General features: G+C 39.7%; 1 protein-coding gene across 2 annotated transcripts in view; it reads right to left on the reverse strand.

The window, feature by feature from the left end:
• The window catches only part of POGZ (pogo transposable element derived with ZNF domain), a 286,617-nt gene that overhangs the window by 134,880 nt on the left and 128,869 nt on the right, over positions 1-22,868 (reverse strand). For both annotated transcript variants that reach the window (XM_053703975.1, XM_053703985.1), the window contains exons 4-5: positions 11,652-11,807; positions 11,392-11,567 (exon numbers count right to left, since the gene is read on the reverse strand). In XM_053703975.1, the coding sequence (XP_053559950.1) occupies positions 11,392-11,567; positions 11,652-11,807 (332 nt within the window). The remainder of the gene's footprint in view (positions 1-11,391; positions 11,568-11,651; positions 11,808-22,868) is intronic.

Here is a 22,868-nt window from a genome sequence, read left to right on the forward strand (position 1 = left end):
GCTATGAAAAAGGCACTAAGCTATTATGAGCTGTGCAACACTCAAAAACAAAAGTGAAACCTGTTTGTTTAAAGCCAAAAGCACACAGTCTGAGCCCAAAAACTCACATTAAAGCAGTTATAAATGCCTAGCTATTCAAATAATCTTCCTGAAGGGGATATTAACCCTTGATCCTATCGAGGCATAAAGGAGCCACATTGTGACCCTGTTTAGCAAAAGTGTATATATAAAACGGGTTTACCCTCCAGGATCCATGCTGTGGAACAGGCACAGCCTCTCAAGTGTGACAGTCTTGCAGCAACACTTCTGACATGGACTTGAGTGTGTAACAGCAAGCAGTGAAACTCGTCAACACTGATTGCTCAGGAGCTGTTAGGCGACATTCTGGATGGGTTCGCAGAAAAAACTTTCCCTGCATTTCCAGACTCTAACTTTCATCAATGCTCTAAACTGAGAGGTTGACATGATTACATAAAACTCCAGTCTTTTCTTGAAGGGAACATACCCATTACATGACTATCCAAATCTTCTGACACTTCTCTGCCACCTCCTATAATGACGAAAGGCAAAGAATGACTGGGGGGGGGGAGTGGGAGGGCTATTTAAGTCTTTGGCTGGGGTGTCTTCGCCTCCTCCTGGTGGCCAGGTTTTGAATTTCCGAACAGTTAGGAATGAAGTTGTGGACTCCCCTGCCTTATGGAAGGAAAGCTCTGAGAATTACTGAAGCTGAATCCGGTTTGTAAGGAACCCTTAGACCGATAGAAAAGTTCCTTCTTTTTTGAAACAATGAAAATATTTGAGTAAAACCCTTTTCCCCTCTCACCCAGGGGAACGGAAAAAATTACCCCCATGGATTCCAGATCCTTTACCACAATGCAGAAAAGCTAGTCTCTTTTCTGGCCTTCTGGATACACGACACAAAATAAACCTGTCTCTTGGAGGTTGAGATCGGAAGCCTATCCTGTACCCCCCAAGAAACAAATGATCTGAACCCAAGGGTCCTGAACAGACTGAGGCCCAAACGCCATGGAACCGGCTTAATCTGCCCCCCTACCAGAGCTAACTCCGGATCGGGGGACACCCCTTTATTGCGGTCTGGGAATCAGAGGCTGACTTCTTGGACTGCTTGTTCTTGTTCCAGACTGGGTTTCGTTTCCAGGAACTTCCTGTTGTCTCCGGCTAGCGCTCGCCTGCTGACATTCTCTGCGCCTTGTTCTGACGAAAGGACCGAAAACGTCCGACTGCTCTTCCACTAAGTCTAGACTTTTTGTCCTGAGGAAGGAAAGTTCCCTTTCTTCCCGTGACTGTTGAAATAATAGAGTCCAAATCGGACAAAACACAGTTTTACCCTTAAAAGCGAAGGATAGTTATCTTGATTTAAAAACAAAATCCGCGGACCAAAACTTTGGCAAAAGTGCTCTTCTGGCTAAAACCGCAAAGCTGGTATTGTTTGCATTAATACGCACAATCTGTATAATGTCATCACAAAATTTCATCACAAAGAGTTAGCTGTTTTGAGCGCCCGAATATGGTCCTGTATCTCCCTAGGGGGAGATTCATCCTAATCAACTCAGGATAAAGAGTCACACCACAAGTATTTCACATTGCTGTTCGGGTGACTTTATGCCCACTCTTGGGGTAAAAAATTCACGCAGCTCGGCTTTGTTTTATCAAGAGGAAGATGGATGGTCACAAACCATCACATTCCAGAGGTTTTTAATGGGGTTCAGGTCTGGAGATTGGGCTGACTAATGTGAAAGACTGGTGGAGAGCATGCCGAGATACATGAAAACTGTGATTGATAATCAGGTTATTCTACCAATTATTGATTTTTGGACTTGTTAAAAAATTAGTATTGTGTAGTTTAAACATGAATATTAACTTGTTTTCTTTGCATTATTCGAGGCTTGAAAACACTGCATATTTTTCGTTATTTTGGCCAATTGTTGTTTTCAAACAAAATGCTCTAAATAACAAAACAAAAAAACATAATTTATGTAAGAACTTACCTGATAAATTCATTTCTTTCATATTAGCAAGAGTCCATGAGCTAGTGACGTATGGGATATACATTCCTACCAGGAGGGGCAAAGTTTCCCAAACCTCAAAATGCCTATTAATACACCCCTCACCACACCCACAAATCAGTTTAACGAATAGCCAAGAAGTGGGGTGATAAAAAAAGTGCGAAAGCATATAAAATAAGGAATTGGAATAGTTGTGCTTTATACAAAAGAAATCATAACCACCAAAAAGGGTGGGCCTCATGGACTCTTGCTAATATGAAAGAAATGAATTTATCAGGTAAGTTCTTACATAAATTATGTTTTATTTCATGTAATTAGCAAGAGTCCATGAGCTAGTGACGTATGGGATAATGACTACCCAAGATGTGGATCTTTCCACGCAAGAGTCACTAGAGAGGGAGGGATAAAATAAAAGACAGCCAATTCCTGCTGAAAATAATCCACACCCAAAATAAAGTTTAATGAAAACATAAGCAGAAGATTCAAACTGAAACCGCTGCCCTGAAGTACTTTTCTACCAAAAACTGCTTCAGAAGAAGAAAACACATCAAAATGGTAGAATTTAGTAAAAGTATGCAAAGAGGGACCAAGTTGCTGCTTTGCAAATCTGATCAACCGAAGCCTCATTCCTAAACGCCCAGGAAGTAGAAACTGACCTAGTAGAATGAGCTGTAATCCTTTGAGGCGGGGTTTTACCCGACTCGACATAAGCATGGTGAATTAAGGATTTCAACCAAGATGCCAAAGAAATGCAGAAGCTTTCTGACCTTTCTAGAACCGGAAAAGATGACAATAGACTAGAAGTCTTACGGAAAGACTTAGTAGCCTCAACATAATATTTCAAAGCTCTAACAACATCCAAAGAATGCAACGATTTCTCCTTAGAATTCTTAGGATTAGGACATAATGAAGGAACCACAATTTCTCTACTAATATTGTTGGAATTCACAACCTTAGGTAAAAATTCAAAAGAAGTTTCGCAACCACCGCCTTATCCTGATGAAAAATCAGAAAAGGAGACTCACAAGAAAGAGCAGATAATTCAGAGGACTCTTCTGGCAGAAGAGATGGCCAAAAAGGAACAAAACTTTCCAAGAAAGTAATTTAATGTCCAATGAATGCATGGGTTCAAAAGGAGGAGCTTGAAGAGCCCTCAGAACCAAATTCAAACTCCAAGGAGGAGAAATTGACTTAATGACAGGTTTTATACGAACCAAAGCTTGTACAAAACAATGAATATCAGGAAGATTAGCAATCTTTCTGTGAAAAAGAACAGAAAGAGCAGAGATTTGTCCTTTCAAGGAACTTGCGGACAAACCTTTATCTAAACCATCCTGAAGAAACTGTAAAATTCTCGGAATTCTAAAAGAATGCCAGGAAAAATGATGAGAAAGACACCAAGAAATATAAGTCTTCCAGACTCATATAATATATCTCTCTAGATACAGATTTACGAGCCTGTAACATAGTATTAATCACAGAGTCAGAGAAACCTCTTTGACCAAGAATCAAGCGTTCAATCTCCATACCTTTAAATTTAAGGATTTGAGATCCTGATGGAAGAAAGGACCTTGTGACAGAAGGTCTGGTCTTAACGGAAGAGTCCACGGCTGGCAAGAGGCCATCCGGACAAGATCCGCATACCAAAACCTGTGAGGCCATGCTGGAGCTACCAGCAGAACAAACGAGCATTCCTTCAGAATCTTGGAGATTACTCTTGGAAGAAGAACTAGAGGCGGAAAGATATAGGCAGGATGATACTTCCAAGGAAGTGATAATGCATCCACTGCCTCCGCCTGAGGATCCCGGGATCTGGACAGATACCTGGGAAGTTTCTTGTTTAGATAAGAAGCCATCAGATCTATTTCTGGGAGTTCCCACATTTGAACATCTGAAGAAATACCCTCTGGGTGAAGAGACCATTCGCCCGGATGCAACGTTTGGCGACTGAGATAATCCGCTTCCCAATTGTCTATACCTGGGATATGAACCGCAGAGATTAGACAGGAGCTGGATTCCGCCCAAACCAGAATTCGAGATACTTCTTTCATAGCCAGAGGACTGTGAGTCCCTCCTTGATGATTGATGTATGCCACAGTTGTGACATTGTCTGTCTGAAAACAAATGAACGATTCTCTCTTCAGAAGAGGCCAAGACTGAAGAGCTCTGAAAATTGCACGGAGTTCCAAAATATTGATCGTAATCTCACCTCCTGAGATTCCCAAAACCCTTGTGCCGTCAGAGACCCCACACACAGCTCCCCAACCTGTAAGACTTGCATCTGTTGAGATTATAGTCCAGGTCGGAAGACCAAAAGAAGCCCCCTGAATTAAACAATGGTGATCTGTCCACCACGTTAGAGAATGTCGGACAATCGGTTTTAAAGATATTAATTGAGAGATCTTTGTGTAATCCCTGCACCATTGGTTCAGCATACAGAGCTGAAGAGGTCGCATGTGAAAACGAGCAAGGGGATCGCGTCCGATGCAGCAGTCATAAGACCTAGAATTTCCATGCATAAGGCTACCGAAGGGAATGATTGTGACTGAAGGTTTCGACAAGCTGAAATCAATTTTAGACGTCTCTTGTCTGTCAAAGATAGAGTCATGGACACTGAATCTATCTGGAACCCTAAAAAGGTTACCTTTGTCTGAGAATCAATTAACTTTTTAGTGAATTGATCCTCCAACCATGATCTTGAAGAAACAACACAAGTCGATTCGTATGAGATTCTGCTAAATGTGAAGACTGAGCAAGTACCAAGATATCGTCCAAATAAGGAAATACCACAATACCCTGTTCTCTGATTACAGACAGAAGGGCACCGAGAACCTTTGTAAAAATTCTTGGAGCTGTAGCTAGGCCAAACGGCAGAGCCACAAACTGGTAATGCTTGTCCAGAAAAGAGAATCTCAGGAACTGATAGTGAGCTGGATGAATCGGAATATGCAGATATGCATCTTGTAAATCTATTGTAGACATATAATGCCCTTGCTGAACAAAAGGCAATATAGTCCTTACAGTTACCATTTTGAATGTTGGTATCCTTACATAACGATTTAATATTTTTAGATCCAGAACTGGTCTGAAGGAATTCTCCTTCTTGGGTACAATGAAGAGATTCAAATAAAATCCCAGCCCCTGTTCCAAAACTGGAACTGGCATAATTACTCCAGTCAACTCTAGATCTGAAACACATTTCAGAAATGCTTGAGCTTTCACTGGGTTTACTGGGACAACGGGAAAGAAAAAATCTCTTTGCAGGAGGTCTTATCTTGAAACCGATTCTGTACCCTTCTGAAACAATGTTCTGAATCCAAAGATTGAGAACAGAATTGATCCAAATTTCTTTGAAAAAAAAGCTAATCTGCCCCTACCAGCTGAGCTGGAATGAGGGGCCGCACCTTCATGTGGACTTAGAAGCTGGCTTTGCTTTTCTAGAAGGCTTGGATTTATTCCAGACTGGAGATGGTTTCCAAACTGAAACTGCTCCTGAGGATGAAGGATCAGGCTTTTGTTCTTTGTTGAAACGAAAGGAACGAAAACGATTATTAGCCCTGTTTTTACCTTTAGATTTTTTATCCTGTGGTAAAAAAGTTCCTTTCCCACCAGTAACAGTTGAGATAATAGAATCCAACTGAGAACCAAATAATTTATTACCCTAGAAAGAAAGGGAAAGTAGAGTTGATTTAGAAGACATATCGGCATTCCAAGTTTTAAGCCATAAAGCTCTTCTAGCTAAAATAGCTAGAGACATAAACCTGACATCAACTCTGATAATATCAAAAATGGCATCACAGATAAATTATTAGCATGTTGAAGAAGAATAATAATATTATGAGAATCATGATCTGTTACTTGTTGCGCTAAAGTTTCCAACCAAAAAGTTGAAGCTGCAGCAACATCAGCCAATGATATAGCAGGTCTAAGAAGATTACCTGAACACAGATAAGCTTTTCTTAGAAAGGATTCAATTTTTCCTATCTAAAGGATCCTTAAAGGAAGTACCATCTGCCGTAGGAATAGTAGTACTTTTAGCAAGGGTAGAAATAGACCCATCAACTTTAGGGATTTTGTCCCAAAACTCTAATCTGTCGGACGGTACAGGATATAATTGCTTAAAAACGTTTAGAAGGAGTAAATGAATTACCCAAATTATTCCATTCTCTGGAAATTACTTCAGAAATAGCACCAGGAACAGAAAAACTTCTGGAATAACCACAGGAGATCTAAAGACCTTGTCTAAACGTTTAGATTTAGTATCAAGAGGACCAGAATCCTCAATTTCTAATGCAATTAGGACTTATTTAAGTAAAGAACGGATAAATTCCATTTTAAATAAATATGACGATTTATCAGCATCAACCTCTGAGACAGAATCCTCTGTATCAGAAGAATCATTAGAATCAGAATGATGATGTTCATTTAAAAATTCATCTGTATAAAGAGAAGTTTTAAAAGACTTTTTATGTTTACCAGAAGGAGGAATAACAGACATAGCCTTCTTAATGGATTCAGAAACAAAATCTCTTATGTTATCAGGAACACTCTGAACATTAGATGTTGATGGAACTGCAACAGGTAATGGTACTTTACTAAAGGAAATATTTTCTGCATTAACAAGTTTGTCATGACATGTAATACAAACAACAGCTGGAGGAACAACTACAAAAAGTTTACAGCAGATACACTTAGCTTTGGTAGTTCCAGCACCAGGCAACGATTTTCCAGTAGTATCTTCTGACTCAGTTGCAACGTGGGACATCTTGCAATATGTAATAGAAAAAACAACATATAAAGTAAAATTGATCAAATTCCTTAAATGACAGTTTCAGGAATGGGAAAAAATGCCAGTGAACAAGCTTCTAGCAACCAGAAGCAACAAATAATGAGACTTATATAAAGTGGAGACAATATTTGGCGCCTAAATGCTATTAGCGCCAAAAATGACGCCACACCCGGACGCCGACATTTTTGGCGCGAAAAAACGTCAAAAATTACGCAACTTCCGGCGACACGTATGACGCCGGGAAATAGAAAAAAAAAAAATAATAATTTTCGCGCCAAGAATGACGCAATAAAATGAAGCATATTCAGCCCCCGCGAGCCTAACAGCCCACAGGTAAAAGTCAAATTTTAAGATAAAAATGATATATTCAAATGCATTATCCCAAATATGAAACTGACTGTCTGAAATAAGGAAATGTTGAACATCCTGAGTCAAGGCAAATAAATGTTTGAATACAAATATTTAGAACTTTATAAAAAAGTGCCCAACCATAGCTTTAGAGTGTCACAGAAAATAAGACTTACTTACCCCAGGACACTCATCTACATGTTGTAGAAAGCCAAACCAGTACTGACACGAGAATCAGCAGAGGTAATGGTATATATAAGAGTATATCGTCGATCTGAAAAAGGGAGGTAAGAGATGAATCTCTACGACCGATAACAGAGAACCCATGAAATAGACCCCGTAGAGGAGATCATTGAATTCAAACAGGCAATACTCTCCTCACATCCCTCTGACATTCACTGCACGCTGAGAGGAAAACCGGGCTCCAACCTGCTGCGGAGCGCATATCAACGTAGAATCTAGCACAAACTTACTTCACCACCTCCATAGGAGGCAAAGTTTGTAAAACTGATTTGTGGGTGTGGTGAGGGGTGTATTTATAGGCATTTTGAGGTTTGGGAAACTTTGCCCCTCCCTGGTAGGAATGTATATCCCATACGTCACTAGCTCATGGACTCTTGCTAATTACATGAAAGAAAATAGAATTTGGGAGAAATGTCAAAAGTGTATAGAATAAAACAAAAATTTTAATTTTACTCAAACACATACTTTTAAATAGTAAAACCAGTGAAAGTGAGAGAATATATATATATATATATATATATATATATATATGTATGTAAGTGAAAAAGAAGAAAGTCCGGAGGCGGTATCCAAATAATTAAAAGGTAAACTTTATTCCAAAAAGTTTTAAAAACAAATGGTTACGGATGTAGCCCAAGTCCAACGCGTTTCAGCCGTGCTGGCCGTACTCATAGACTGCTGGGGTACTCAGTGTCAACAGGACTTATATACAGGTGCATAGTATACAATCAATTACTAAACCAATTAAAAACAATAATTGCTAACAGGCACTCAAGTTGTGTTTAACTCTATCATAACAATGTTAAAAAGAACTGTGCTATATAAATGGTAGTGGCAAAATCAATAACAGATTTTAATGTTAGCCAATAGTTACCACTTGTTTGATCTATGTATAACTATGTTATGTGGCCCTAGATTGTCTGGAACATGTGTGAAATATATTAGATAACCCTTTTTATGGGCTATAATGTATTAATAATTTATTTTAAACACCAAAATGTAATATATACATGATCAATTCCTAAATCACAGCATTATATTTTTAGCATGTATGTAATGCATTATGCTAATAATGAACTTTGATGTTGTTAAAATGTAAGCACACATGTATATGATTGTTTGAACAATTTTGTTGTATCCATTTTTATAAATATTTAAATTAGTCTAATCTAGATGGACTGTTATCTGTCTGTAAACTAATCAATTGTAAAAAAGACAGACAAGTGAAAATCTTTACAATAAGACTAACAAAATATTTTCAATGTCATAGATAAATATTCCTATGTCTCTGGGGAATGTACCTTCTGGAGAAGTTTATTTTATTGCCAAAAATTAACCAAATCAAACCTAGAATTGAAACGTAAAGGCATTTTTGTTTTCAAACACCAGATCCAATACACCTCCCTTTTACTAAGGATTTTATCTAAATCTCCTCCCCTAGCTGATAATGTCACTTTTTCTACAATTGTCCACTTAAGAGTGTCAGTATTCCTAGTATGTTTTTCAATAAAATGCTTAGTGATAGGTAACAGTTTGTCTTCTCGTTTTTTGCTGGATTCAGTATCTACTGTAATACTTGAAATGTGTTCCCTTATGCGTGATCTGGTTTCTCTTAAGGTTTTTCCTATATATTGTAAATTACACTGTGTGCATTCTATAAGATACACCACTCCCTTAGTTCTACAGTTGACACAAGTGTTTATATCGTAAATGTTGCCTGTGACAGATGATGTAAAAATTTTGCCTGTTTTTGCATGTTTACAGGCTATACAATCTTTAAAGCTACATTTTTGTAGCCCCTTTACTTCTAACCAAGAAGATTGTTTTGTCACTGTTTTTGGTACAGATGGGGAAACAATATTCCCTAATGTTCTGCCTCTACGATACGTAAATTTGACTTGTTTTTGTAAATTAGTATCAAAACAATCCTCTGCTGTGAGCATTGGTAAATGTTCCTTTATAATTTCACATACTTTGTAGAATTGGTTTGAATATTGTGTAATGAATTGTATCTTTTGATCTTCCTTGTATGTGGATACTCTTGTTCTGTTTGTCTTATCCTGTAACAGTGTCTCTCTATCTAGCTCTGATACTGATAGTTTAGCATTCTTGATAACTTTTTTTACTATAACCTCTCTCTCTGAGATCTTTGTCTAATCTTATAGCTTCCTCTTCAAAGATCTTTTTATCGGTGCAATTCCTCTTGATCCTTAAATACTGTCCCTTAGCTATTGCTTTAAATGTGTGTGATGGATGGTTGCTTTTAGCATACAATAAGGAATTTTTAGAGATCTTTTTATATATTCTTGTTTCTGTCCTTGATTGTAATATGTTTCCCATTAGGGTAAGATCTAAGTAATTTATTTCACTGTCATGCACCTCATAGGTGAACTTAATCACTTCAACTGAAGATTTTACATAGTGTAAAAAATGTTCCAATGTTGTCATATCTCCCTCCCACTCAATGAGCAAATCATCATTGTACCCCTTATATAGAGAGATATTGTGGAGGGGCAAATTTGAATATATATATATATATATACACACACACAGACACATATATATACATACATATATATATATATATATATATATATATATATATATATACACACACACACACACACACACACACACAGTATCTCTTAAAAGTGAGTACACCCCTCACATTTTTGTAAATATTTTATTATATCTTTTCATGTGACAACACTGAAGAAATAACACTTTGCTACAATGTAAAGTAGTGAGTGTATAGCCTGTATAACAATGTAGATTTGCTGTCCCCTCAAAATAACTCAACACACAGTCATTAACGTTTAAACCATTGGCAACAAAAGTGAGTACACCCCTTAGTGGAAATGTCCAAATTGGGCCCAATTAGCCATTTTCCCTCTCCGGTGTCATGTGACTCGTTAAGTGTTACAAGGTCTCAGGTGTGAATGGGGAGCAGGTGTGTTAAATTTGGTGTTATCACTCTCACACTCTCTCATACTGGTCACTGGAAGTTCAACATGGCACCTCATGGCAAAAAACTCTTGAGGATCTGAAAAAAAGAATTGTTGCTCTACATAAAAATGGCCTAGGGTATAAGAAGATTGCCAAGACCCTGAAACTGAGCTGGAGCACAGTGGGCAAGACCATAGAGAGGTTTCACTGGACAGGTTCCTTTCAGAACAGGCCTTGCCATGGTCGACCAAAGAAGTTGAGTGCACATGCTCAGTGTCATATCCAGAGGTTATCTTTGGGCAATAGACGCATGAGTGCTGCCAGCATTGCTGCAGAGGTTGAAGGGGTGGGGAGAGGTCAGCCTGTCAGTGCTCAGACCATACGCCGCACACTGCATCAAACTGATCTGCATAGCTGTCGTCCCAGAAGGATGCCTCTTCTAAAGATGATGCACAAGAAAGTCTGCAAACAGTTTGCTGAAGACAAGCAGACTAAGGACATGGCTTACTGGAACCATGTCTTGTGGTCCAATGAGACCAAGATAAACTTATTTGGTTCAGATGGTGTCAAGCGTGTGTGGTGGCAACCAGGTGAGGAGTACTGGGGAGCTACAGTTCATTGAGGGACTACACTCACTACTTTACATTGTAGCAAAGTGTAATTTCTTCAGTGTTGTCACATGATATAATACAATAATGAGAGAGAGAGAGAAGAGAGAGAGAGAGAGAGAGAGAGAGAGAGAGAGAGAGACACAGACAACAGTGCACACATCTAAAGTCACTAGTCTTGAGTCAAGTTTAACTGCGGTTTCATAATACTGTATATTGTTATCTAAAAAGGAAGACAAAGTATCTTGTAAGTTTTTTTTTTTTGTGTTAGCAAATTATTTATTAAGTTTTTTTTCTCCATCCCAAATGATGTATGTTGACTAAGCCAGGCAGCTTAGAGCTAAAAACAAATTAAGTGTTAAAAGAAGTTCTTATTGATTCATGCATCTATGTACACTTAATTTAAACTGCCACAGAAGAATTTCCTTACCTGTGTGGTTATGAAGATAGGCTGTGTAGTCACATTGGCATTGGTGCCATGATTTGTATTCTGCATGACTTGCATTGGGCGCAACATGGGCTGCGTCATCATTGTGCCAAGGCCAGAAGTAGTATTCTGAGTCAAGATCAGTGGCTGTCCCCCAGATTGCATAATGGGAGTTGAACCTATAAAAGGTAGAAAACAAGTGATTTGAAGACCAAGATTTCCCCCTCCCCCTAAAAAAAAACACAACATTGATAAACACTCACCACTATTGTTGGCAAATAATGTCACCAGTGTCTTCTTGGCATTGTCACTGTTTTGGGCAGAATTATTTGTCACAGTGGTAGCTGTAGAGTAGTGACTAAGGGTTTGCTGTGCAATAACTGGTAGTGGAGCAGAGACTGGCTGTAGGTTTACTGCAACTATAACACAAAAAGTAATGGGTAAGTAAACAATAGAACACTGATTGATGATAATTGTGTATTGTGGTAGATTATTATGTTAGGAAAACTATTGTCTCAGAAGCAGATTACTGTAAACCAATGCTCAGATAATAATTTTAGGGAAATAAATTCATCTCTATTTTCTCAGAAGCTGATTATCATTATAAATCAATGGTCAAATAATAATTTTAGGGAAATAATTCCCATCTCAATTTTCTCAGAAGCTGATTTTTACTATAACCCAATACCCAGACAGACTAATAAAATTATAACTTAAAAAGGGACAGTAAAGTCCAAATTAAACTTTTACGATTCAGATTGGGAATGTCATTTTTTCTAATCTACTTTTATAATCAAATTTGCTCTGTTCTCTTGATATTTATCTCAGTCTGGCTGTGAATAGCTAACAACATGTACTGTTTGTTCATGTGTGCCACATAGATATAACATTGTGCTCACCCCAGTGGAGTTATTTAAGAGTCAGCACTAATTGCCTGAAATGCAAGTCTGTCAAAAGACCTGTAGAAGCTTAAGATACAAGGTAATCATAGAGGTAAAAAGTATATTAATATAATAGTGTTGGTAATGAAAAAACAGAGGGAGTATCTATCTTTTTAAACAATAACATTTTTGGTGTTTACTGTCACGTTAATATTTAGACTATTTTTAATAGGGAATTCAAATATAAATTTAGAAGCTGCGTGAAAATATCTGAGAACATTTTGCAATGGTTAATGCAACATTGTTTTTAAAAAAAAAAAAAAATATTTTCAAATTCTGCAGAAAAACAAATAATGCTTACCTAATAATTACATTTATTTTAAGATTGTGAGAGCCAACGAGTCATCACATATGGTAATCCCCCTCCTGACCACTAGGAGGCAGCAAAAGATACCACACCGTAGCTTTAATCCCTCCCACTTCCCATGATCCTTAGTCATACATTTAAGCCAAGTAAATGAAGAAAATAGAAAAGCAGGAAAGGTAAAGCTGGGCAAAAGAAGTGTAAAACAAGTACCACCTGAACAAAAAGACGGGTGGGACTTGTGGACTCTCACAATCATGAAATAATTTAATTCATCAGGTAAGCAAAAATGTTTTCTTTCATCACATGGTGAGAGTCCATGAGATCACTATGAAATAGGGGGGACAAACAGTGAAGACAACACGTTACTGGTCAGGCACTATAGCCTGCAGCACTTTCCTGCCAAAAGCAAGAAGAAGAAGTTGCCTTGCAAATCTGATCAATAGAAACCTCATTATGAAAAACCCTAAGTGTCAACTGCTCTAGTAGAATGAACAGTAATGCGCTTAGGGGGAGTTTTCCCCTCAACCAATAAGACTTATGGGTAGACTTGCTGGGCCTTTTTGGTTCTTATCTACTGTCAAATTCTATGTTTCTATGACTTAGGAATGAAGCCAAGCTGCTAAAGGTCACAGCCATAGCTTTCTGACCTTTGCAAGGACCAAAAAAATTAACAGACAAGAAGAAAGTCTGAAATTTTTTTATGGTTTCCATATAACATCCAAATTGTGAAGAAGATGCTCCTTAGAGAGTTCTTAGGAGCTGTCAAAAAGAAGGAACCACAATTTGCCGATTTACAGTATATATAAATACTACATTAGGAAGAAAGGGATAGTTAGTGAGAAGAACAGCCTTATCTTGATAAAAAGAAGAAGGTTTGCATGACAAAGCTAAAAGCTCAAAAAAAACCTTCTAGCCAAAAAAATAGCTAGAAGAAAAAGAACTTTACATTATAAAAGCTGAAGGTCCATTTGGGAAAATCTCAAACTTCCTAATCAACCAAAATAAATCGGAAATAATAAATATTGATACCCCAGCTGAGGACATACAACACATACAACAGATCTGCCCGTTTAGATGGCAAGACCGTAAATTCAAATACTTAGGGATATACCTGACTCCTACAGTCCATTAAATCTTTGATGCCAATTTCATACCACTCCAGTCATTAGTCATAGCCACCTTGACACCTGGCGGAGGAAACCTCTGACTTGGACGGGCAGGATTAATGTGTTCAAAATGAGTATACTCCCAAAGATATTATACATAATACAGACACTACCCATAGCCCTCCCACAAACATATCTTACATTCCTACAAATAATTTTGTTTTAATTTATATGGAATAAGCGACATGCGAGGATAAATCGAAAAGACATGTGTCAGGCGAATGATAATGGGGGGGCTCGGAGTTCCCGACCTGGTTTCTTACTGGAAGGCAACACACTTACAGAGAATAGTGGACTGGTACACTAATTTCAAACATAAAATTTGGGTACGTCTTGAACATGATATAGCAGGCTGCTCACACCTGGGTACACGGTGCTGGACACCGGCGGTCATAGGACCAACACAGACTTACCTCATACATATGGTTCAGGAGACTGTTGATTTGGGATAGAATCCTGGTTGAGTTTCCCAACATCTCCTCTACATACTCGCCACTTACCTCTTTTATCTCCAACAAGGAATTTGCTCCTGGCCAATTATCCATGATTAAGGGCGACATACAACAGGATAGGGTGCTGATGATATGCCATCTGGGGAAAGAGACCCAGTTACATGATAGGGTGACCTTAATTGAGGAAGGTTTCAACTGTTTTAGAAACTGGTACTTTTATATGCAATGCTATAACTATTTGTCAGGACACCCACATAATAGGAACATGCTGAGGCCTCCGACAGCCTTTGAATCCTTATGTCATAAACCGTCACCTACAAGACGCGCACTGTCCATTATTTATGTACTATTGAAACAGAAGTCACCAGGCCATATACCTCACTTCATAAATAAATGGGGGGAAGAGTTAGGAGTGCAGTTCTCCCATATAGATGCATCTAAGATATTTACAGCAATTAAGAAATCTGCCACATCCAGTAAACTCCTGGAATTAAATATGAAGCTACTACACAGGTGGTACCTTACTCCATTACGCAGTAAACAAATTTTCAGTAATTCCTCTGACACTTGCTGGAGATGTCAAATCCATATTGGCCATATGGCACATATTTGGTGGCAATGCCCGAACATAATCCCTGTATGGGGAAAAGTTGCAAAGGAAACATCAAAGCTACTTGATAGGAATTTACCGCTGGATCCGGCCCTTTGGCTATTTCACATCGCCCCTAAAAGATTCATAGTAGAGCAGACCAAATTATTTAATATTGCTAGTAATAGTATTAAGTTATTAATAGTTAAGAATTGGAGAAACTCCAACGTCCCGTCTATAGCTCAATGGGTACAAGAATGTAACCACTCTCTCTCACTGGAAGAATATCATCTCAAACAACGCAATTTAGATAGATACATGCAAATTAAGATAATATGGGAAGACTATATAAAAGATAAATTTGGTTTGTGACGTTAAAACAACTACTACATGCAGAGTGCTTAAATACGTGGTCTGGTGTATTAGCAGAAAGGTGGAATTTGGTACACTGGAAGGGTAAATGGGATGTAGAAGGGCTGGGGTTTTACAGTGAAAGGTCAAAGTGATTCATTTCATGTCCTTAAGACCGGGATATTGGGTATTGAATTAATGCATATGATATCTGTATAGTCTTATAGGTTGGGCAGCACAGTGTGTTTTTTTTTTTTGTTTTTTTTCTCTACTTTCTTTTTATGGTATTTCTAAGTATGCATCGTTTCTCTTCTCACTCCATGTCAGCCGCGCTGTGTGCGTACAGCATATATAGCGGTAAATGTATACAACTTTGTAATGATGCCAAATGTATATGTACAATGTTCATATTTTACAAAATAAAATATTTTTGGGGGGAAAAAAAAGAAAAAAAGCTGAAGGTCCAATCCATACATTGTCTCAAAAGGAGGAGTTTGAAAAACCCTCAAAACCAGATTAAGATTTCAAGGAGGAGTAACTAGACTAACAACTGGTTTAATCTGATCAGAGCTTACATTTTTGAATTTTAGCAATTTTCTTAAGAAACAAAACAAAGCTGAAACCTAACCCTTCAGAGAACTGGCTGACAAACAAACACTTATCCAGACCCTCATGCAGGAACTCAAGGAATTCTAAAAGAATTATAGCGATAACCTTTGCAAGAACACCACACAAGGAAGGTTTCCCAGACCTCATGATAAATATGTCTGGTAACCGATTTCCTAGCCTAAATAAAGGTATTAATAACCTTGTTAGAAAAACCACTCAGACGGAATTAAGCGTTCATTCATGCCGTCAAATTTTTAAGATCTTGATAAAAGAAAGGACATTGAGAGAGAAAATACCTTCTTCTCCAAGGCAGGCACAAGGATATCTGAACCAGATTCGCAAACCAAATCCTGCAAGGCATTCAGCATTACTGAGATTTGTTCTTACTTGATTCTGGATACCACTCTGGATATCAACACTAACAGAGGAAAAAAAATAAATAAGTTTGAATAACCAGGGAACCACTAGGGCATCTGACTCATCCTAGAGTCCCGAGACCTGGCACAATACTGAAGCAGTTTGTGATTCAAGTGAAAAGCCATGAGATCCATCTCTGGCAGATCTCAACATCTCACAATTTAGTCGAAAACTTCCTGATTTAGGGATCATTCCCCTGTCCACATCCAGTATGTGGATGGCAGAAATCATGGCAAAAATCACAAGATGGCACTCTGCCCAGCTAATGATTCCGATATAGATCCTAATAGTCCCCATTCCATTGATGCAACATGTGCAATTAGAGGGCCAAAAGATTAAATCTGACAAATGAAACTGCATCTGAGGCAGCCACAATAAGACCCACAATGTCCATGTACTGGGCAACATAAACAAGAGAATTCATCGGCGGAAGGGCACAGGCCTGTTGCAGTTTCTATCTGCACTAAGCGAGAGATAATACAGTGCGTGCAGTTCATCTAATGGACTATGCCACCTCACACCAAATTCCCGTGGCGATCATTTCAGCAGACAGGGAAAAAGCCTTTGACAACGTCCACTGGCAATTTTTGAAAGTAGGATTGCATAGGATAGCATTGGGGTCAGAATTTATCTCTAAGATCTCGCGATGTACTTATCCCCGACAGCTAGAGTTCGGGTAAATGGTTGCCTATCTGCCCCTTTTAACATCTCAAATGTCACCAGACAGGGCTGCCCGTTGTCAACAATTATTTGCCTGCACAATAGAAGCCCTAGCCTTAAAGATACACGCACACCCAGGTATAAAAAGGTATTAAGATCAAAGACTCCCATCATAAACTCTTGCTCTATGCTGATGATGTCCTTTTTTATTTATCTACACCTATACAATCTATTCCTATACTATTTCAACGACTAGCATCCAAATTTCCTTGTAAATAAACATAAATCAGAGATATTAAATCTCTATACCTAAAATTCAAGAACATATCAAGAAACTCTGCCCTTTCAAGTGGCAGAACTGCTCCCTTAAAAAAAAAAAAAAAAATTCTAGCCCCTACATTAGAAGAAATGTTTACTGCCAACTATGTAGTCTTACAGTCTTCTACGGTAGCAACTTGAGTGTCCTGGAGAGGTAAGTCGATCTCCTGGTTAGGGGGGAGAAACTAGTGTAAAATTACCATTCTTCCAAGAGTTTCTCAACCTGTTGCAAACATTACCGATCCCACTGCCAAACTCATATTTGGTATCCCTACAAAATAAAATTTCAATTTATTCCAAATAAACGCCATGCCAGGATAATTAAAAAAGTGATGTGCCAATTTCTAACAAATGGAGGTCTTGGGGTCCCCAACCTAATTAAATACAGACAGGCTGTATATTTGCAAAGAAGCATAGACTGGTTCCCGAATTATGATACTAAAATTTGGGTAAAAATTAAACATGACATAGCATGCTCACCACACTTCGGGTACTTTGTTGGACCCCAACAGCACATGGAAACTTATTTAACTTGGAAGAGAATCCTAATATATCCTTGCAATTCTCACCATTGACTCACAAAATAAAGAAGAATTAGTTGAAATTGGCTTTTCACTTTTTACTAACTGTTTTTTGTATTATTAATGTTATAACTAAACTGTGTCTCACCCACAAAGAAAGAACATGTTCAGGCCCCTGATGACATTTGAAACCTTATGCCGTAAAAACTTCCCCTTGAGACATACCTTTCCCTTACTTATTCTCTATTAAGTTAACCCTGGTATTGTACCATACTATATAGATAGATGGAATGAGGAATTAAAGATGGATATCTCTCATATCGGCCCAAAGGGACATATGGCCCTTTCATGGTGGCAATTCCCAAACATAATTCCAATCTGGATTCCTATCCCCTTTAAAACATGCCTTTGGCACTTTAATATAGTTCCAAAGAAGTTCACTCCTATACAGAGAAAACAGAATTTATGTTTACCTGATAAATTTCTTTCTCCAACGGTGTGTCCGGTCCACGGTTTCATCCTTACTTGTGGGATATTCTCTTCCCCTACAGGAAATGGCAAGGAGAGCACACAGCAAGAGCTGTCCATATAGCCCCCCCTCTGGCTCCGCCCCCCAGTCATTCGACCGACGGTTAGGAGAAAAAGGAGAAACTATAGGGTGCCATGGTGACTGTAGTGTATAAAGAAAGAAATTTTTCAAACCTGATTAAAAAACCAGGGCGGGCCGTGGACCGGACACACCGTTGGAGAAAACATAATTTATGCTTACCTGATAAATTCCTTTCTTCTGTAGTGTGATCAGTCCACGGGTCATCATTACTTCTGGGATATTACTCCTCCCCAACAGGAAGTGCAAGAGGATTCACCCAGCAGAGCTGCATATAGCTCCTCCCCTCTACGTCACTCCCAGTCATTCGACCAAGGACCAACAAGAAAGGAAAAGCCAAGGGTGAAGTGGTGACTGGAGTATAAATTAAAAAATATTTACCTGCCTTAAAAACAGGGCGGGCCGTGGACTGATCACACTACAGAAGAAAGGAATTTATCAGGTAAGCATAAATTATGTTTTCTTCTGTTAAGTGTGATCAGTCCACGGGTCATCATTACTTCTGGGATACCAATACCAAAGCAAAAGTACACGGATGACGGGAGGGATAGGCAGGCTCTTTATACAGAAGGAACCACTGCCTGAAGAACCTTTCTCCCAAAAATAGCCTCCGATGAAGCAAAAGTGTCAAATTTGTAAAATTTGGAAAAAGTATGAAGCGAAGACCAAGTTGCAGCCTTGCAAATCTGCTCAACAGAGGCCTCATTCTTGAAGGCCCAAGTGGAAGCCACAGCTCTAGTAGAATGAGCTGTAATTCTTTCAGGAGGCTGCTGTCCAGCAGTCTCATAAGCTAAACGAATTATGCTACGAAGCCAAAAAGAAAGAGAGGTAGCAGAAGCCTTTTGACCTCTCCTCTGCCCAGAGTAAACGACAAACAGAGAAGACGTTTGTCGAAATTCCTTAGTTGCCTGTAAGTAAAATTTTAGAGCACGGACTACATCCAGGTTGTGCAGTAGACGTTCCTTCTTCGAAGAAGGATTTGGGCACAAAGAAGGAACAACAATCTCTTGATTGATATTCCTGTTAGTAACTACCTTAGGTAAGAACCCAGGTTTAGTACGCAGAACTACCTTATCCGAATGAAAAATCAAATAAGGAGAATCACAATGTAAGGCTGATAATTCAGAGACTCTTCGAGCCGAGGAAATAGCCATTAAAAATAGAACTTTCCAAGATAACAACTTTATATCAATGGAATGAAGGGGTTCAAACGGAACGCCCTGTAAAACATTAAGAACCAGGTTTAAACTCCATGGTGGAGCAACAGTTTTAAACACAGGCTTAATCCTGGCCAAAGCCTGACAAAAAGCCTGGACGTCAGGAACTTCTGACAGACGTTTGTGTAACAGAATGGACAGAGCTGAGATCTGTCCCTTTAATGAACTAGCAGATAAACCCTTTTCTAAACCTTCTTGTAAAAAAGACAATATCCTAGGAATCCTAACCTTACTCCAAGAGTAACCTTTGGATTCACACCAATATAGGTATTTACGCCATATCTTATGGTAAATCTTTCTGGTAACAGGTTTCCTAGCCTGTATTAAGGTATCAATAACTGACTCAGAAAACCCACGTCTTGATAAAATCAAGCGTTCAATTTCCAAGCAGTCAGCTTCAGAGAAGTTAGATTTTGATGTTTGAAGGGACCCTGTATCAGAAGGTCCTGTTTCAGAGGTAGAGACCAAGGTGGACAGGATGACATGTCCACCAGGTCTGCATACCAAGTCCTGCGTGGCCACGCAGGTGCTATTAGAATCACTGATGCTCTCTCTTGTTTGATTCTGGCAATCAATCGAGGAAGCATCGGGAAGGGTGGAAACACGTAAGCCATCCTGAAGTCCCAAGGTGCTGTCAGGGCATCTATCAGGACTGCTCCTGGATCCCTGGATCTGGACCCGTAACGAGGAAGCTTGGCGTTCTGTCGAGACGCCATGAGATCTATCTCTGGTTTGCCCCAACGTCGAAGTATTTGGGCAAAGACCTCCGGATGGAGTTCCCACTCCCCCGGATGAAAAGTCTGACGACTTAAGAAATCCGCCTCCCAGTTCTCCACTCCCGGGATGTGGATTGCTGACAGGTGGCAAGAGTGAGACTCTGCCCAGCGAATTATCTTTGATACTTCCATCATAGCTAGGGAGCTTCTTGTCCCTCCCTGATGGTTGATGTAAGCTACAGTCGTGATGTTGTCCGACTGAAACCCGATGAACCCCCGAGTTGTCAACTGGGGCCAAGCCAGGAGGGCATTGAGAACTGCTCTCAATTCCAGAATGTTTATTGGCAGGAGACTCTCCTCCTGACTCCATTGTCCCTGAGCCTTCAGAGAATTCCAGACGGCACCCCAACCTAGAAGGCTGGCGTCTGTTGTTACAATTGTCCAGTCTGGTCTGCTGAATGGCATCCCCCTGGACAGATGTGGCCGAGAAAGCCACCATAGAAGAGAATTTCTGGTCTCTTGATCCAGATTCAGAGAAGGGGATAAGTCTGAGTAATCCCCATTCCACTGACTTAGCATGCACAGTTGCAGTGGTCTGAGGTGTAAGCGTGCAAAGGGTACTATGTCCATTGCCGCTACCATTAAGCCGATTACCTCCATGCATTGAGCCACTGACGGGTGTTGAATGGAATGAAGGGTGCGGCAAGCACTTTGAAGTCTTGTTAGCCTGTCTTCTGTCAGGTAAATCTTCATTTCTACAGAATCTATAAGAGTCCCCAGGAAGGGAACTCTTGTGAGTGGAACGAGTGAAACTTTTCTTTTCGTTCACCTTCCATCCATGTGACCTTAGAAATGCCAGCACTAACTCTGTATGAGACTTGGCAGTTTGAAAGCTTGAAGCTTGTATCAGAATGTCGTCTAGGTATGGAGCTACCGAGATTCCCCGTGGTCTTAGTACCGCCAGAAGAGCACCCAGAACCTTTGTGAAGATTCTTGGAGCTGTAGCCAATCCGAATGGAAGAGCCACAAACTGGTAATGCCTGTCTAGGAAGGCAAACCTTAGGTACCGATAATGATCTTTGTGAATCGGTATGTGAAGGTAAGCATCTTTTAAATCTACAGTGGTCATGTACTGACCCTCTTGGATCATAGGTAAAATTGTCCGAATAGTCTCCATCTTGAACGATGGAACTCTTAGGAATTTGTTTAGGATCTTTAAGTCCAGGATTGGTCTGAAAGTTCCCTCTTTTTTGGGAACCACAAACAGATTTGAGTAAAACCCCTGTCCCTGTTCCGATCGTGGAACTGGATGGATTACTCCCATTAACAAGAGCTCTTGTACGCAGCGTAGAAACGCCTCTTTCTTTGTCTGGATTGTTGACAATCTTGACAGATGAAATCTCTCTCTTGGAGGAGAGTATTTGAAGTCCAGAAGGTATCCCTGAGATATTATCTCTAGCGCCCAGGGATCCTGAACATCTCTTGCCCAAGCCTGGGCGAAGAGAGAAAGTCTGCCCCCCACTAGATCCGATCCCGGATCGGGGGCCCTCAATTCATGCTGTTTTAGGGGCAGCAGCAGGTTTCCTAGTCTGCTTGCCCTTGTTCCAGGACTGGTTAGGTTTCCAGCCTTGTCTGTAGCGAGCAACAGCTCCTTCCTGTTTTGGTGCAGAGGAAGTTGATGCTGCTCCAGCTTTGAAATTACGAAAGGAACGAAAATTAGACTGTCTAGTCTTGGCTTTGGCTTTGTCCTGAGGCAGGGCATGGCCTTTACCTCCTGTAATGTCAGCGATAATCTCTTTCAACCCGGGCCCGAATAAGGTCTGCCCTTTGAAAGGTATATTAAGCAATTTAGACTTAGAAGTAACATCAGCTGACCAGGATTTTAGCCACAGCGCCCTGCGTGCCTGAATGGCGAATCCTGAATTCTTCGCCGTAAGTTTAGTAAGATGTACTACGGCCTCCGAAATGAATGAATTAGCTAGTTTAAGGACTCTAAGCCTGTCCGTAATGTCGTCCAGAGTAGCTGAACCAATGTTCTCTTCCAGAGACTCAATCCAGAATGCCGCTGCAGCCGTGATCGGCGCAATGCATGCAAGGGGTTGCAATATAAAACCTTGTTGAACAAACATTTTCTTAAGGTAACCCTCTAACTTTTTATCCATTGGATCTGAAAAAGCACAGCTATCCTCCACCGGGATAGTGGTACGCTTAGCTAAGGTAGAAACTGCTCCCTCCACCTTAGGGACCGTTTGCCATAAGTCCCTTGTGGTGGCGTCTATTGGAAACATTTTTCTAAATATCGGAGGGGGTGAGAACGGCACACCGGGTCTATCCCACTCCTTAGTAACAATTTCAGTAAGTCTCTTAGGTATAGGAAAAACCTCAGTACTCGTCGGTACCGCAAAATATTTATCCAACCTACACATTTTCTCTGGTATTGCAACTGTGTTACAATCATTCAGAGCCGCTAACACCTCCCCTAGTAATACACGGAGGTTTTCCAGTTTAAATTTAAAATTTGAAATATCTGAATCCAGTCTGTTTGGATCAGAACCGTCACCCACAGAATGAAGTTCTCCGTCCTCATGTTCTGCCACCTGTGACGCAGT

Source organism: Bombina bombina, chromosome 1 (genome assembly GCF_027579735.1).
Source record: "Bombina bombina isolate aBomBom1 chromosome 1, aBomBom1.pri, whole genome shotgun sequence".
Lineage (NCBI taxonomy): Eukaryota > Metazoa > Chordata > Amphibia > Anura > Bombinatoridae > Bombina > Bombina bombina.